Source organism: Panthera leo, chromosome E3 (genome assembly GCF_018350215.1).
Source record: "Panthera leo isolate Ple1 chromosome E3, P.leo_Ple1_pat1.1, whole genome shotgun sequence".
NCBI classification, from domain to species: domain Eukaryota; kingdom Metazoa; phylum Chordata; class Mammalia; order Carnivora; family Felidae; genus Panthera; species Panthera leo.
Genome location: NC_056694.1, coordinates 6338667 through 6353511, shown reverse-complemented (window position 1 = coordinate 6353511; position 14845 = coordinate 6338667). Strand labels below are relative to the sequence as shown.

The 14845-nt window shown below is 58.1% G+C and overlaps 1 protein-coding gene across 1 annotated transcript; it reads right to left on the bottom strand.

The window, feature by feature from the left end:
- Positions 1-1550: 1550 nt before the first annotated feature.
- Positions 1551-14845, bottom strand: ARPC1B (actin related protein 2/3 complex subunit 1B). The gene is made up of 10 exons (XM_042922545.1): positions 14742-14845; positions 7868-7944; positions 7036-7140; positions 6373-6595; positions 5342-5449; positions 4171-4377; positions 3992-4067; positions 2905-3110; positions 2092-2182; positions 1551-1879 (listed from the first exon to the last, which is right to left on the bottom strand). Exons 2-10 carry the CDS (start codon positions 7929-7931, stop codon positions 1841-1843), a joined length of 1119 nt encoding a protein of 372 aa, XP_042778479.1. The 5' UTR covers positions 7932-7944; positions 14742-14845; the 3' UTR covers positions 1551-1840.

The window sequence follows — 14845 nt, the reverse complement described above, 5'->3', positions numbered from 1 at the left end:
GATGTGAGGGGCCTCCAGCAGCTGGTCTCTGGGGACCTTCCCAGCCTTACCCACCCATCTCATTCATCCCTGTCCTGCGCCCTATCAGTCCTCTGACTCCTAGAAGGGTCAAACACTTGCCCCCAGCCCTTGCATGTTATTACTTGCCTGGAAACTTCCCTCAGCCCCAACCCTTCCTTTTCTTTCTCTGCCACCTTCTCCCCCTACAAAAAACACTGGGTTGTCATCATCTACCTCCCCCACCAGACTATGAGCTTCTTGTCTCCTCCACTGTCCTCAGCATCCAGTAGGACATGGCACAGAGCACAGAAGAAGGCCCAGCAAGCCCAGCCAGTGGTCCTGGTGTCCACTGGTGATGTGCACATCACAGAACAGGGTCCAGATCCCCTCCTTCCCTGATGGGACTTCCCACCTGCCACAGGAGCCTTGACCACCCTTTGAGGAGCCAGTCCTACCCTACAGTGTCATAATGCCTTTTCCTTCTTGGTAGAAGCAAATGACTGAGCTTATCAGGGGTTTTTTTTAGTGTTTGTTTTGTGAGAAAGAGCACTTGAGCAGGGGTGGGGCAGAGAGAGAGAGAGAGGAAGAGAAAGAATCGCTAGCACGCTCTACGCTGTCAGAAATGAAGAGTCTGACGCTTACCTGAGCCACCCAGGCACCCCGAGCCTGTCAGCTTTAAGCCAAGACTTGTCTGTAATGAGGGCAGACGGTTGACACTGTGAAGCCTCTGCTTGAGGCCTCGGTGGCCAAACAAGAGCCTGTTTGCCGTTCATCTTTCTCTAAGAGTAAGGGGGGGCCTGTTCCTCGGGGTCTCGGAACAACACTGATACCCTGGGGCCATGTTTCCAGCCCCGAGCTGAGCTGTAGAAAAACGTATGCGAATATCTCCCTAGCCTTCCGGTGCCTGACAACAGTTGAGTCAGGACCAGAAGCTCACTTTGCAGAGGGCTGGTACTGGCTGGGTGGACCTTGGCACTGCATTTCATAGACAATAAGAGGAGTTGTGTGGCCCGTCTCATTGTGATTTAAAGAAGGATCTGTGGGCCTCTTGCGACTGAGGCCGCTCTCTTGAGGGACGGGCCTAGAACAGTTTGAGAGAAGGCATCTTGAGGTACCATTTTTATGCAAATGTAAGGGGGAGTTCACAGTTCTGATCTGTTGATGTAAATCATGTTACCCAACTAGACTAAGAAAAAACCGTGAATAGGACACTAAGAAGCACACGTTAAATAGGCGCTCTGAGTGAAACAGGAATGGGGGAAAAACTGTCTCAGGAAATCATGTGCATGTATCAAAAATCAACTGCCAGCATCGAGTAGAGAAATACTTTCCCATTAAAGCCCAGAACCAGCTAAAATGTGCAACCGCTGGTCTGGGAATCAGGCTACTGAATGATGGGACGGACACCTGCTTCTGGCAGCCCCCTGGCTGGACCGCAGGGAAAGGAACCATTTAGGGGAAGGCCCTTGGGTTTAAAGATCAATTTTGCTGACAAGGAAAAATAAGCTACCCGAGCCCTTGTGAAAATGAACTCCTCCCAGACACAGAGACCAGGTCTGTGATTTTGCTTTTTTATTCCCTCCATGTTTTTGAAGCAGTTCATGACCAGCACCGTGCTTTGGGAACATTTGTTTTTCACACTAAATGAAAGCATTTAAGAAAAAGGCACGTGTTCCTTCAATAGGTAAGAAAAGCTTCCCACCCCGTCCCTCCCCTCTGGATGGAGCAGTCCCCATGGGGACCCAAACTGGTACCCTAGAAACGTTCAGCAAAGCAACCCTTAGCCTCCCTGACCCCCTCCCCCCAGCAGTTGAGATGAGGGCAACATATTTCTCACAGGTCATTTGATCTTGAGGTCCTTCAAGGCTGATTCCAAGCTCTGGAAGGAGACAAGCAGGACAGGCTAGTTCTCAGTGGTCCTGCCACACCCCACCCGCAGGGACCTTACCCTCCCCTGTCCCAGCCCTAAAGGGAGGTGCTGGAGAGGGTGTCCCTCATCACCCTTCGTCCCAAAGGAGTGCCCTTCTGTAAGAATGAAGGGGGCTCTCCAGTGGGGAGGGGGAGGAAGGGGCACGGTGGGACAGGCCTCACCTTCACGTCCCAGATGCTCATGCCGCCATCCATGCCCGTGGTGCAGAACTGGGAGCACTTGGCCTTTCCTCCGGTGAGCACCGAGATCTGGCTGCAAAGAAGACGAGGGCTTGATGGGTCCCAGCCTGTGGCCACGCTGGACTCCAGCCTGCCTGCCCTCCAGGAGCTCCCACCCTTCTGGGGCAGCGGCTTGCAGAGAGCCCCGGGGGTGGGCTGTGAGGGGTCACAGAGAACGGGGTTCATGAGTCTGCTTTGAGGAGGAGCAGGCGTGTTCATAGAGCCGAGGGAAGCCTAGGCGAGTGGAACGGGATGTGCAAAGGCCTGGGCAGGGCCTGCGTCACACGTGTGTGGGGAGTGTGCAGCGTGGCAGGACTGTAACTGGACGGGGAAAAACCAAAACGCAGGGCTGGGAAGATATGCAGGGCTAGTTCTGACAAGCCCTGAAAGGGGACATGAGTTTAGTCTGAAAAGGACACCGGACCTGGTGGCTACTGGAGGGTTTAAGCGGCCACACTTCTCCCTGGTTTGCTGTGGAGTGGACACCTGTGGCTGGCAGGATTTGGGAGCTGTGGACTGGCTCTCGCTCCCCTCATTCCTCAAGGAGGCACAGCCTCGGGGCTGGTCACACTCTGGCCATCCCAGAGCTTCTACAACGGTCCCCACACAGCCACGTTCCAAAAGCGAGGGGCACGCTGACTGCTGTGTCCCCACCTGATGCTAGTTTTGTGCAACCGACAGGTCGCCCTGCTCCCTAAATCAGGGCCCTCACCTTGACCCTGCTGGGAGGAGAGTCCGGGTCGGCCCCACCCTCACCTCACACTGTTCTTGTGCAGCGAGTCCAGGCCCGAGCCTGCGGCCGCACCGCCCTCTGAGCTCGCCTTCTTGTCCAGGTTCTGGAAGCGCTCGCGGGCCGTCAAGCCACGCTGCGAGCTTTGCTTGGGCACATCCAGCCGCCCACCGAAGCTTAGCGTCCCCGTGGCACTGTCGTAGGTAAACAGCACCGGGAAACAGTCGTGGCCCTGCAACAGTCGTGAGGGTGCCATTGGAGCGCTGGCTGAGGGCTGGCACGGTGCCCCCAATCTAAGCACGGGGATCCAAGGCTGGAGGCAAGACATGACACCTATAGGGGCTGGGCGGCGGGGGCCTCTGGTGGAGCCAGCGGGAAGCCAGTGCCAGCTCAGACACACAGCCGGCTGGACGGACCCCAGGTATAGAACAGGGACGGATGGTGGGGGCTAGCATCTAGGGGTGGCCCCTCCCCCAACAAGGCCAGTGGACAGTTGAGAAAGCTTGTCTGGGACACCCCTGGAAACCTAGGGACTTTCTGCCCAAGCGGTCACACCCACTTTGGGAGACACCCCACAGCTGGGCGCTTCTGTTAGGCAAAGCAGGCCCAATCCCCCGCCCCCGCCCCGGGACCAAGTATATTTGCTGAGGGCTGAAAGGGGACTTGACAGGTGGACAGAAGGAAGGAGGGAGGGCAGTGCACTTCTGGATGTGTGGCTGGACCATGTGGCCGCCACTGAGTTAGGTGTGACCCTGTAATTTCCACTGGCCCATGAGATGTAAGCAGAAACCTCAGGGTCCAGGGCGTGATTCTCCACTTCCTTATTCTTCCTCCAAGGTGGGGGGGGGGGGGTGAGTGTTTTGGAGACAAAGCGTCCACCTGCACAGAGCAGGGCCCCTCACAACGCCCACACTGTGTTACGTCATAGCAACTGGGGTGCTGTTACTGCGGTGTAACCGACCCATTCTGACCACAGATTGACGGCTGGCTGGAGCTGGGTGGGAGTAAGGAAGGAGGGAAAGAAGGTTGGGGGTGGGGGGTGGGCAGTGGAGGGCTGCCTGGCCATCTCTGGGAGACCTTTTCTAACTAGCACCGCTCCCCTCCCTGCCTCACCGCTGCCACCAGACTGTTCTCAGTGATGAAGGTCAGGGCCAGCAGCGGCAGCGTTTCAGAGGCCAGAGTTGCCACGCTGAGAGAGAGAGAGAGAGAGAGAGAGAGAGAGAGAGGTCAGCCACTCCGTCCCCACCTGCTCTGTGCCTCCATTGCCCCCCAGTCCCCTGGCCTGTACTCACGCCATTTTCTTGTCGGCATCGGCCAGGCACACAGTGCTGTCGTGGCTGACCCAGGCCACGCGGCTGCCACTGGCTGAAAAGCAGACGCCATGCACCCAGCCACAGCTACTGCTGGACTCAAACATGAGCTCCCCAAATGGCATCTTGGAGCCCCACGGGGTGGGTGCTGGACGCTCCTCTACCTCCTTGATGTAGGCTGAGAAGATCCTGCCAGGAGACACCAAAAGAAAAAAAACTCAGGAGACCGGGGGTCTGGGAGGGACTGACCAGGGACTCCCTGTCCCAAAGTGGCCTGCTGAGGTCAGTGCCCAGCTAGAGGCTGGTGGATACCACAGCCAGCTTTTCACGCCCCACATCTTCATGCTTGGACGAGTCTGGCCTCAGTGCCCTCCTGTGCAAGGGAGTCAGTCCTGGCTTTGCGTCCTGTAACTCCCAGGGCCCTTGGGCCCTCAGCTGAGGACTGACCACGCACGGCTGACACGGTCCCCAGGGGGTGTCCTGGTCCCCATCACGCTGGCCCCTACACTTCACAGCCAGCCCCGTGGATGCCCCTCCTCCCTGCCCTGCTTTCCCAGGGCCAACACGGGGGTCCACCTGACAGGTCAAGGTGCCAGCAAACCAGCTCCCCACCCACCAACGGAGCCTCATCAGGACGTTCTGTGCGTGTCGGGGGCCTCCAAAGGGGCCTCCGGTGCCTGCTGCAGCCTTGTTTCCCAGGCGCCCAGGCCATCTGCCTGGAGCTGGGAGCCAGAGGCCTCGGGAGACTCGGGGGCGCTGGGCCCAGAAGTGAAAAACCGCCAGGAGCAACCAGAGGCTCCATTCCAGGCCCAAGATAACGGGGCATGGGTTTGTCTAAGCTGCTCGTTGTCCTCCAGATGGAAGACAAGGAAACCGAGGGAAGGGGACTCTAACGAAGCCGAAGAGGAGGGCCCAGGAATGACTCCTTGCTGACACGGAGAGGCAGCAAGGGATGCATCCTGCCAAGACTCTACAAGAGCTGGAGACGGGGCCCAGCGACGACCCTTCTCGAAAAGCAAAACCTCTCAGATGCCGGGCTGAGGCCCCGGGTGAGCCTGCCTGCCAGCAGAGCTGGTCTGGGTCACGGGGTGCAGGGCTCCCTCCACCCTCCACTCCTAGTTCCTGTGCTGACATCCAGACCCTGCCCGCTCACCGGCACTTGAAGTCACAGGAGCCTGCGGCCAGGAGCACGTTGTTGGGGTGCCAGTCCAGGCTGAGGACCGTGGAGCGGATGGGCTTCTTGATGTGCTTGCACACCCACCTGGACAGATGGATCGAAGGGGGTCGGGACGGGCGAGCTCAGCACGCATGGCCTCTGTGCCCCAGGGACTCCACGTTCCCATGGGGCTCCACAGACCCTCTACCCCCAACCCCCCTGACAAGGTCCCAGGAGGGAGGGGCCTGGGTGCTGCCAGCCCACCAGCCTGCCAGGGCCCAGATCAGGCCAGTGATGTGGGTTTCCTTTAAACCCCATGACAACCCAGGGGACCTGCGTGGCTCAGTCGCTTAAGCGTCCAACTTCAGCTCAGGTCACGATCTCGAGGCCCATGGGTTCGAGCCCTACAACGGGCTGCATGCTGACAGCTCAGAGCCTGGGGCCCGCTTCGGATTCTGTGCCTCCCTCTCTCTGCCCCTCCCCGACTTGTGCTGTGTCCCTCTCTCAAAAATAAACGTTAAAATTAATAATAAACTGCATGACAACCCGGGGGGCAGGCTCAGTGAGGAGTCACAGCAGCCAGCTGGCCAGGGTGCAATGTGATCTCAGGTGTCCCAGACTCCAGCTTCTCCTCTGCCCTCAGGGACCTAGGGGAAGATACTACAACGCGGCCCTGGAACATGACAGGCTGGACATCCTGGGCGAGTGACCACCTCAGGGCCTTCCTTTGCTCATCTGTAAAGTGGGGACAACAGATGTCCAGTCCAGGGGGCTGTCGGGGAGTCCATGCCAGCATGCATGCAGGGCTTTCCGCAAGGCCCTCCGAGCAGTCGTGGTGTGGTCTGTGCCCTCATCAACGGGACGGCTGTGGAAGTGCCCCTCGCCTACGAGGCTCTACTCTGCCAGGGTCACATGAACAGTGACCTGGCACGCCACCCAGTGCTTCCTGGGACACCAGCCCCACCGCCTTTTAGTCTGCAGCCCCCAGGGTTCCTCCCAACCCACTCCCAACCCTCCCAGGCACCCACCAGTCATTTTCCTGCTCAAAATAGCAGATGGAGATGACACGGGAACCACTCCCCACAGCGAACTTGTTCTCGTTGGGGGCCCAGCGCACACAGCGAGCAGCCCGGTTGATCCGCAGGATGACCAGCGTGGGCTTCCACGTGCGGCCCTTCAGCGTCCACACGTAGGCGTTGCGGTCTGTGCCGCAGGTCACAATCCGGTTACTCTCGGGGGCCCAGTCGATGCCTGTGGGGCAGGGAGGAAACGCGGCTGAAGTCCTCCAGCAGAGGTGGCTCTACAGCGCTGGTGGAGGAGGGGATTAAGGGACACAATCTGGAGGAAAGCTGCTCCAAGGGATACTACCAGAACTTCTTGAGAGTGTTACAGCTCTCCAAAATATCTCCAAACATGCCGGAAAGCCATGAGACAGAAGAGAAACGGGTCCTTGGTGACTCTGAGCTGAGCTGCTGGATCAAACCTTTCCTGAAGCCCAGAAACCTCTCTGAGTTTTTCAGTAATAAGGGGCAACATGATCCCTTTTAACTTAAGCCAGTTTGAATCAGAGTTGTGTTGCTTGCAACCCAAACTAGCCTACCTAACACACTGATTGGGAGGATGGCCCTGGCTGGCCCTGCCCCATCCCCCTGCTTCCTTCCAGGAGAGTGATCCCAGTCGGTCTGACGCACCTGTCACCTGTCCATTGTGCTCCTTGAGCTCGTGCACCTTGACCCACTTGGCCCCGCTCTTCTCATAGATGTGTACCTCGTGGTTGTTGGGGCAGATGGCAATCTCTGCGGGAGGGGAGGGGAGGGGAGTGAGGAGGCATGCGTGCCCAAGTTCCCCCCCACCCATTCCCTCATGACTCCCTTCTACCAGGAACACCCTTCGCAGGCCATCTGGGCAATACCTCGCTCTTCACTGCCTTGGCAGGGGGTTCCCTGAAACACCTTGTGACCCCTCCCTGGGGACTAGCCACCCTTGACCTGTACCCGCTACCCCCAGGCACCCCCACAGCAGTCTCATGACCTCTGGGAATTCTCCCTTCCCCCTGCTACTGCCCTCTGCTCCCCAGCTCCAGCCCTGGGCTCCTTGCTGCTCCTGACAATGCCAGGCTCTCCTGCCTCAGGGCCTTGGCATGGCTGGCTCCTTCGCCGTCTCTGTGTCTCTGTGCACATGTCCCTTCCTCCTGGCCACCTTTTCTAAACCAGCGCCTCTGCCTCCCATGCTTTCCCCTCCTGCATGTTTTTCTTCACTGTTCATGTCACTACCTGCCACTGCGGGCTGTCTTCACCTCTCACCCCCAGCCTGGGAGCCCGAGCAGCACCTGCAGCAGGTGCGGGGCTGTGCTGTCACCACCCCGCGGTGCCCACTTGCCTGCTGCCCCCCCGCCCCAAGCTCATTCATCCCCTCTTACACACTCAGGACCAGAGATGAGGAGGGGAACAGCCGGCCCCCAGAGCCCACAGGCTAGGGGGCTCCCGCCCCTCCTCTGCCAGCCCACAGGCAGCGGGTACTCACGGGTGCGGTCCTTGTTCCAGGCGTGACAGCTGATGGGCTCCACGAGGAAGCTGTGGTAAGCCATGACCGCTCAGCTCCTGTGCCCGAGAGGAAGGGACCCCAAGTCAGCCCTGTGTCTGATCCCAGACCGGGCTCCCAGCCGACCCCGTGGGCAGGCAGCAGGGGCTGGCCTTCCAATGCCACTTCCTTCCCGTGGGTATGGTGTGTTGACCTGTGCCTTGTCGGTGCTCACCACCTGCACCTGGGTTTCCTCACAGGTAGAGTGCCCCCCCACCCCCCCGGAAGGATGGGGTGGGGACGCAAGGCAGGTGGTGCCCAGCACGCAGCAGGCCTTCCACACCCAGAGCTTGGCTTTCAGGAGATGGGGGGGGGGGGGGGGGAGGTGGAGGCAGGTCTGCCCTTTCTCACCCAGAAATCCTTTCAAGGGGAGAAGGGGTGGGGCGGGACGGCCCAGAGTGGGTGGCTGGGCTGTGGGGATGAAGGCAGGTACAGAGGGCAGCTGGGTACACCCCCAGAACTGGGCCCAGCACTGACGGCACCTCCCACCTTGATAGGGCCTTCCCCCCCGCCCCCGGCTCAGGCCCTGCCGCTGAGCTTCAGAGGAGCCCGCTGAGCCTGCGGCCGGGTGGGGTACACACAGGCAGTCCTTTCGCCCCCACCCCTTCCCGCACAGCCCTGCCCACCCCTGTTCCATTTGGCAAAGCCCTGCTCACCCTCTCTGAACCTCAATGTCCACATCTGCAAAATGGGAACAGGAATCCTGCCCCCGGAGGTGTTAAGAGGGTAAAATAAGATGATATGCCATAGCAGGTGTTCATGAAATGGCAGCTCCCGCGTGGTAACACCCAGCCATGGTCCACCCACTAGGGGTCTGTCTCCCCTGCTGGACCCGCGGCTGATCCTAGGGCACACGGGGCCTCAGGCCTTTGCACTGGCGGTTCCCTCCACCTCCTAAGCTCCATCCCTGGGGGCCTGCGTGGGGAGCCCTCATCGCTGCCCTGTTTAAGTCTGCACCCCAACACCACCTTCTGGCGAGGCCCTCTCTGACTGCTGATTTGAAACCGCGACCACCTTCCCCTACCTCAGCACTCCCTCTTCCAGACTGAACTTTCTCCACAAAGAATCCTCGTGGAACATTCGTTACACTGGACTCACTCCCTTCACCCGTTCTCTGTCCCAGCTGGGACGGAACGAGCTTGATGGGGACAGACATTTTCCACTTGTCTTGTTCACAATTCTTTCCCTGTTTTGCTTGGCACATAATAGGTGCTCGGTAAGTATGTGAGGAACACGATTGTTTACTCTCACTCGTGTCCAGAAGAGTAAGTTTTTTATTTAAAAAATTAAAACGGGGCACCTGGATGCCTCAGTCAGTTAAGCATCTGACTTCGGCTCAGGTCATGATCTCACAACCATGAGTTCGAGCCCTGTGTTGGGCTCTGTGCTGGCAGTTTGGAGCCTGGAGCCTGCTTCAGATTCTGTGTCTCCCTCTCTCTCTGCCCCTCACCTACTCGCGCTCTCAGTCTGTCTCTCAAAAATAAATAAACATTACAACAATTTTTTTAATTAAAAAATGGGTGCCTGGCCGGCTCAATTGATTAAGCGTCCAGCTCTTGGATTTCAGCTCAGGTCATGATCTCATGGCTCGTGGGTTCAAGCCCCACATCAGGCTCTGCACTGACAGCATGGAGCCTGCTTGGGATTCTCTCTCTGCCCCTCCCCTGCTTGCATGCGCTCTCTCTCAAAATAAATAAACAGTAAAAAAAAATTTTTTTTAAACACTACCACCCAACATTTCCTGAATGCTCCTTACTTGCCAGCTCTAAACAGTCCAGGTGTTTTTTTTTTTTTTAATACCAGTATAATTAACACACAATGTTAGTTTCAGGTGTAAAATATAGTGACTCAACCATTCTGTGAATCACTCGGCACTCAGCAAGGTGAGTTTTACGGTTGGTCCCCTTCACCTACTTCATATCCCTCCCGGACCCCAGGCGCTCTTGACTTTTGTGCTCAGATGCCACAGCCCCAGATGACAGATGTAGAGGCCGAGGTCCAACAAGCGGAAGCTACCTGCCCAGTCACACAGGTGTCTGGTGTCACCAGGAACTTGGCTGCCTCCCCCACCAGACCGGCAGCTCTTGTGTCCCAGGGACTGGGCTGAAGAAAGGCTTCTCCCCAGCTCTGGGCCTGAGCCCTGAAAACCCAGGAACCTAGCGGGCACCTAGCCGGCCCCTCACAAGATGGGCCACCTGTTCGGGCGGAGCTTACCCAGGTGGCAGGCCAGGAGGCCCTGCTGGAAGGCACAGCACTGAGCTCGGGCTCAGGCACAGGAGAAGGACGAGCTGCATGTAGCCCACCGTCCAGCTGAGAAATCCGGGGCTCAGTGACCAGCTGGCCCGAGGTGGCACCACGCATCCTGCCGGGCCCGGCTTCCTGACCCCCCCAGCGACTCTTGCCCAGCCCAGATGCAACACCTGTTTTCATTTATTGCAGGAAGCTCTGGAAGGTTCTGGGGCAGCCCAGATCACACAGACACACAGGCATGTACAGGGTAGGGACATGCCTGGAGCGGGGCACCAGGCGGGTCCCCAGTCAGCACTGCGGAGAGAGTGGACACACCTGCAGCCGCTCCAGCCACACACGCTCATGCGTGCTCAGCCCTGCACACACACACACACACACACACACACACACACACACACAAGCACACTGCTCCCACCATGGCTACTTCCCCAGCCTCTCCTTATAAAGCCTCTTTGTGGAAGGCAAAGGCCCCGGAAGTGGCTCTTTGGGGGGGCCCCCAGCTCGGGTCAGCAGGCCTGATGGGGATTTCCCCTGGCACTTCCGGAGCCTCGGGGCTGGGTCAGCTCTGGCATCCAGCTTGGCTGGGGCACTTCATCGCTGTCCACACCACAGATGACAAGACTAAGAAGTGGGAGCTCCAGGCCTACCGGAACACTATACTGTGCTCATCTGCCCACCCCCATTTCCCACGGTCATCAGTGGGGCCGAGATCAGGCAGAGGCCCACCTCCACACCCCAGCTGGGCTCTCGTGGCCTTGGAACTCCAGCTGAGGCCAACCACCCCCTACCCCTTCAGCCCCCCGGTGGCCCAGGAGGAAGCCCTGTGGCTACAGCCCTGGGGGGGTGGGGGTGGTCTCTGGGTCCTAGACTTGAGCCTGCACCTCATTAGCACAACACAACTTCCCAGCTCCAGCTGTCCCAGACTGTGTGGCCGGGGGTCTCCGCTCCTTGCAGGGTCTTGCTAAGAGTGGCTAGACACATGGGCCAGGCTATAGAAAGCCCATCTAGCGAGGTGCTCCAGAGTCCCAGGCTGTGAAGATGGAGAGGCTGGGTCTGCTGAGACAGCAGCTTCCATAACTAGTGAATAACGCAGCCAAGAGGACCTGGGGAGCCCTGACCGTTGTTTCCTGAGACCCAAAGGTTCTCAAGTGGGAGAGGAAGGGGCTGATAAAGATGGCTACAGGCACAGTGGGACAGGCAGGGGCGGGAGGTTCAGACCACACCTATCAGCCAATCACACTTTAGCATGAATTCATTCAGAAATACTCGTAGTACACTGAATCAACACCTTAAAGGGGGTAGAGGGTAGGGAAGGGGATGGGAGAGAAGGTGCATTTTCTCCTTTTCATCACTTTTTTGTAACTTCTGCAAAGCAACTAAAGCCAGCAGGGCCTCAGCAATGACTCCCAACCCCCACGTTTCAAATGAGGAAGTGGCCATCCAGAGGGGGGAGTAGGTATCTGGCCACTGTGGCCTTGGGGGCTGTATCCTCCTAGAGGAGAATCACTGGATTGTTCCCTGTGGTCAGAAGCAGTGAAGCAGCCTTCACACCAGGCCACCCTGCCGCGGGGAGCTTGGGCTGCATTACTCCCAGGAAAACCTCCACAGGGGTTGGGGGAGGGGGGCACCCACTCCCAGCCAGCCACCCTGAGGAAAATGCAACTAGGGCTACTTGGCCCAAGTGGGTGGACAAGGTGGTGCTTCAGCAGTGGCTCCTGGCAGAGACCAAGGCAGGCTGGGGCCATGGTCTCCGGAACACCCACCCACTTGTCACTGCAGCCCTGTGAGCCAGCACCATGGGCCCATTTAACTGTTGGGGACAGAGAGAGGAAGGAGCCCAGAGGTCCGTGTGCAGGACTCTGGCTCTGATTAACCCAGAAACAGAGGCTGGGGGAGTGTGGGTCAGACCCTGAGTCTCCCCCGGCTGGCTCCCCTCCGCCAGCCTGAAACCAGGATCTCCGTGTTCCCAAAAGCACTTCCCCTGCGTCCTTCCAGCACACCGTGAATGCGCAGTATGAATGGACTGGAGATCCCCCAGGGCTAGGGGTGGGAGAGCACAGGGAAGAGGGGTGAGGACTGGGAGCGGGGAGTTGGGTCTCCAAAGTAGGGTGTGGGTCTCCCTGCACGGGGTTCCAGAGACGCACTGGGGTAGGGACGTAAGCTCCATAGGGGCGGGGTATGTGTTTGTTCACCGATGTATCCAGCATCAGTTAGAGTACCTGGCACATAGTAGGTGCTCAGTAAATATCTCTTGAATGTGACTGAATGAATCCCATCCTTTTCTTCAGGAGATAGGTTATAAGGAATGAATATGCTTCATTATTTCAGTGACATATGTGTGCAATTTATAAGTATTTACCGGGGAGTACGTGCTCAGGTTTTTTTTTCCTGATTAGGGCCAACAATCAAGAAAGCTTGGAAACCTGAAATCAAGAAGGTCCTCTCTGAGGATGTGGGAAGAACTCAGCTCCTCTCCAAAGCAAAGCAAGGCAGGTAAAGCCTTGGGCCAGGCTGCCTTCCTTACTACAGTGCCGGGGTCAAATTCTGACTCTCTCCATGGATACTCTCAGTTTATACTTCCTTCACCTCTGTATCAGAAAAGCCTGGGGCTGAACAGGCGTTGGCAGTAGGTTTCTTACTGCTTCAGCTTCTCTGAATCCAGAGAATGGTTCAGCCGCATTCGAGGCTAAACCAGGCAGGAGCTGTCTGGAGCAGGATCTTGGCCCTACAGGCACTCAGGGAAGTCCCCACCCAGCTCAGACGCTCCAGGGAGCCGCGAGCAAGCCATTTTGCACACGTGCTAAGCAGTTACTCAGCTTCCTGTTGTGTATGGAACAGCCCTTGCCACCCCAAACAGACCAGACGGCCTCTCCTCCCCAACTCTGCTTCTGAGGTCTTACAAACCAGGCAAAAATCAAGAAGCATAAATGAAAACAATCATAGAAAGGCACCATAAATCTTGATGAAACAACCCAAACAGAAACAAAATCCAAAAACACATAAAACTCAATGTGGGCAGGGTTGTGGAGAAATGCTCATTTGTTGCTAAATTGTTCAACCTTTCTGAGGGGCAGCAACTGTAGGAACAAAGAACAGGAACAGGAACTGAAAAATAACACTTCGCTGGCATAAATTCATTTTGGTGCTAAGCAAATAGCCACTGGCTTTTTTTTTTTTTTTTTTTTAAAGCAAACATGTCCATAATAACCCCCTTTAGAATGGTAGAAGGGGTGGAAAAACCCAAAGGACTACAAATATGGAACGACTTGTGACACTAACATGTTAGGATACCATTTAACTATTTGAAAAGACCTATGTGGATTACGCACAAAGACACACGTAAACTAACTTTCCTGGCATCTTTAAGTGCCCAGTATTTACCCAAGACTTTGACGTACATTCTCTTTTACTTCCTAAAACAAGCCTGAGAAGTTCTTTTGAGGTTTGTTTTTCTAAACCTTCATTTTGTACAGGAGGAAACAGACTCAGACAAAAGCCACGATTTGCTCGAAGCCACACAGCTCCTCAACGTCAGTTTGGGATTCTGACCCCAAATCTCGGAGGTTGGCATCATCTGGACACTGATAAGTGTGGGCAGGCCTTATCCTGGCAGTGGCAACAATAAATAAGAGAATCCTCACCCTGTGTGTGCCTGGCACGTTGCCAAGTGCCTTCTACACGTTATCCCATGTAAGCCTCGCAACTTGAAAGGCCCCCATTTTACAGATGGGGAAGGTTGCGGCCCAGAGAAGTTAGGCGGCTTGCTGAGATCATGGGGCAGGGAAGGAATCTGGCACCCTCACCCGGGTCCCTGAGGCCTCACGGGGAATGCGCGCGCTTAACCACTGGGCGGCATTGCCAGCCCCGCGCGGGGAGTCTGGGGCCAGCCTGGAAGAACCCCGGGGAGCGCCTCCGGCTCCGTCCCCGTGCTCGGCGGGCTCCGGGGCTTCCTGCCAGTCTTCACAGTGTTACAGTCACCGCCCTGGACGGCCTGTCTGCCCTCCCCGCCGCCGGCGAAGGAGGGGCCGCTCGGTCCCGCATTCGGGACCCCCTCCCCGTACGGATCGCGGACCCGGCCCCAGGGGCCGGGGGCGGGCTGGGGGCCGGGGAGGTGGCCCGGGGGGGGGGGGGAGGGCGGGGAGGGAGGGAGGGACAAGGTGGGCGGGGGCGCCAGCTCATTTCCCGGCCGGAGCAACCCGGAAGGCTGGAGGATGGAGGGGAAGTGACTGGGCGTGGGGCCCTCGCGGCCCGAAATAACGGGGGACACCGACCTCGGGGCAGAGTCAGGGAGGGGCGGCCGGGGCAGGGGGGACGGGGGGCAGAAGGAACGGGGGGCCGGGGCCGCCCCGAGGGCGCCTGGGGCAGGGAGCCCTGCATTTCCCTCACCCGGAGGAGAACACCATCCGCCGGTCCCCTCACCTCCAGGCGACCCCACACACCTGGAGAGGCCCCCTCCCCGCGCCCCCACACCTGCGGTCGCCCCGTAACCCTCCCCACCCGCGTGCAACTCCCCGTCCCCTCTCCTCCGAGCGCCCTCTCCCCTCCCGACGGCCCCCAGCCCGCTCACCTCGGGGCGCCCCGGCCGCGGACTCTGGGCAGTCGACGCGCCGAACCGGCTCTGGGCCCCGCGCCGCGCCGCAGCCACTTCCTCGTGGGCGGGGGGCGGGGCCT

Coding starts and splice junctions, on each gene's coding strand:
- ARPC1B (XM_042922545.1), bottom strand. CDS start 7,931: ATGGCTTACCACAGCTTCCTCGTGGAGCCCATCAGCTGTCACGCCTGG. Junction 6,596..7,035: donor GCACAATGGACAGGTGACAG/GTGCGTCAGACC, acceptor CCTGCCCCACAG/GCATCGACTGGGCCCCCGAG. Junction 2,183..2,904: donor CTGCACAAGAACAGTGTGAG/GTGAGGGTGGGG, acceptor TCTTCTTTGCAG/CCAGATCTCGGTGCTCACCG.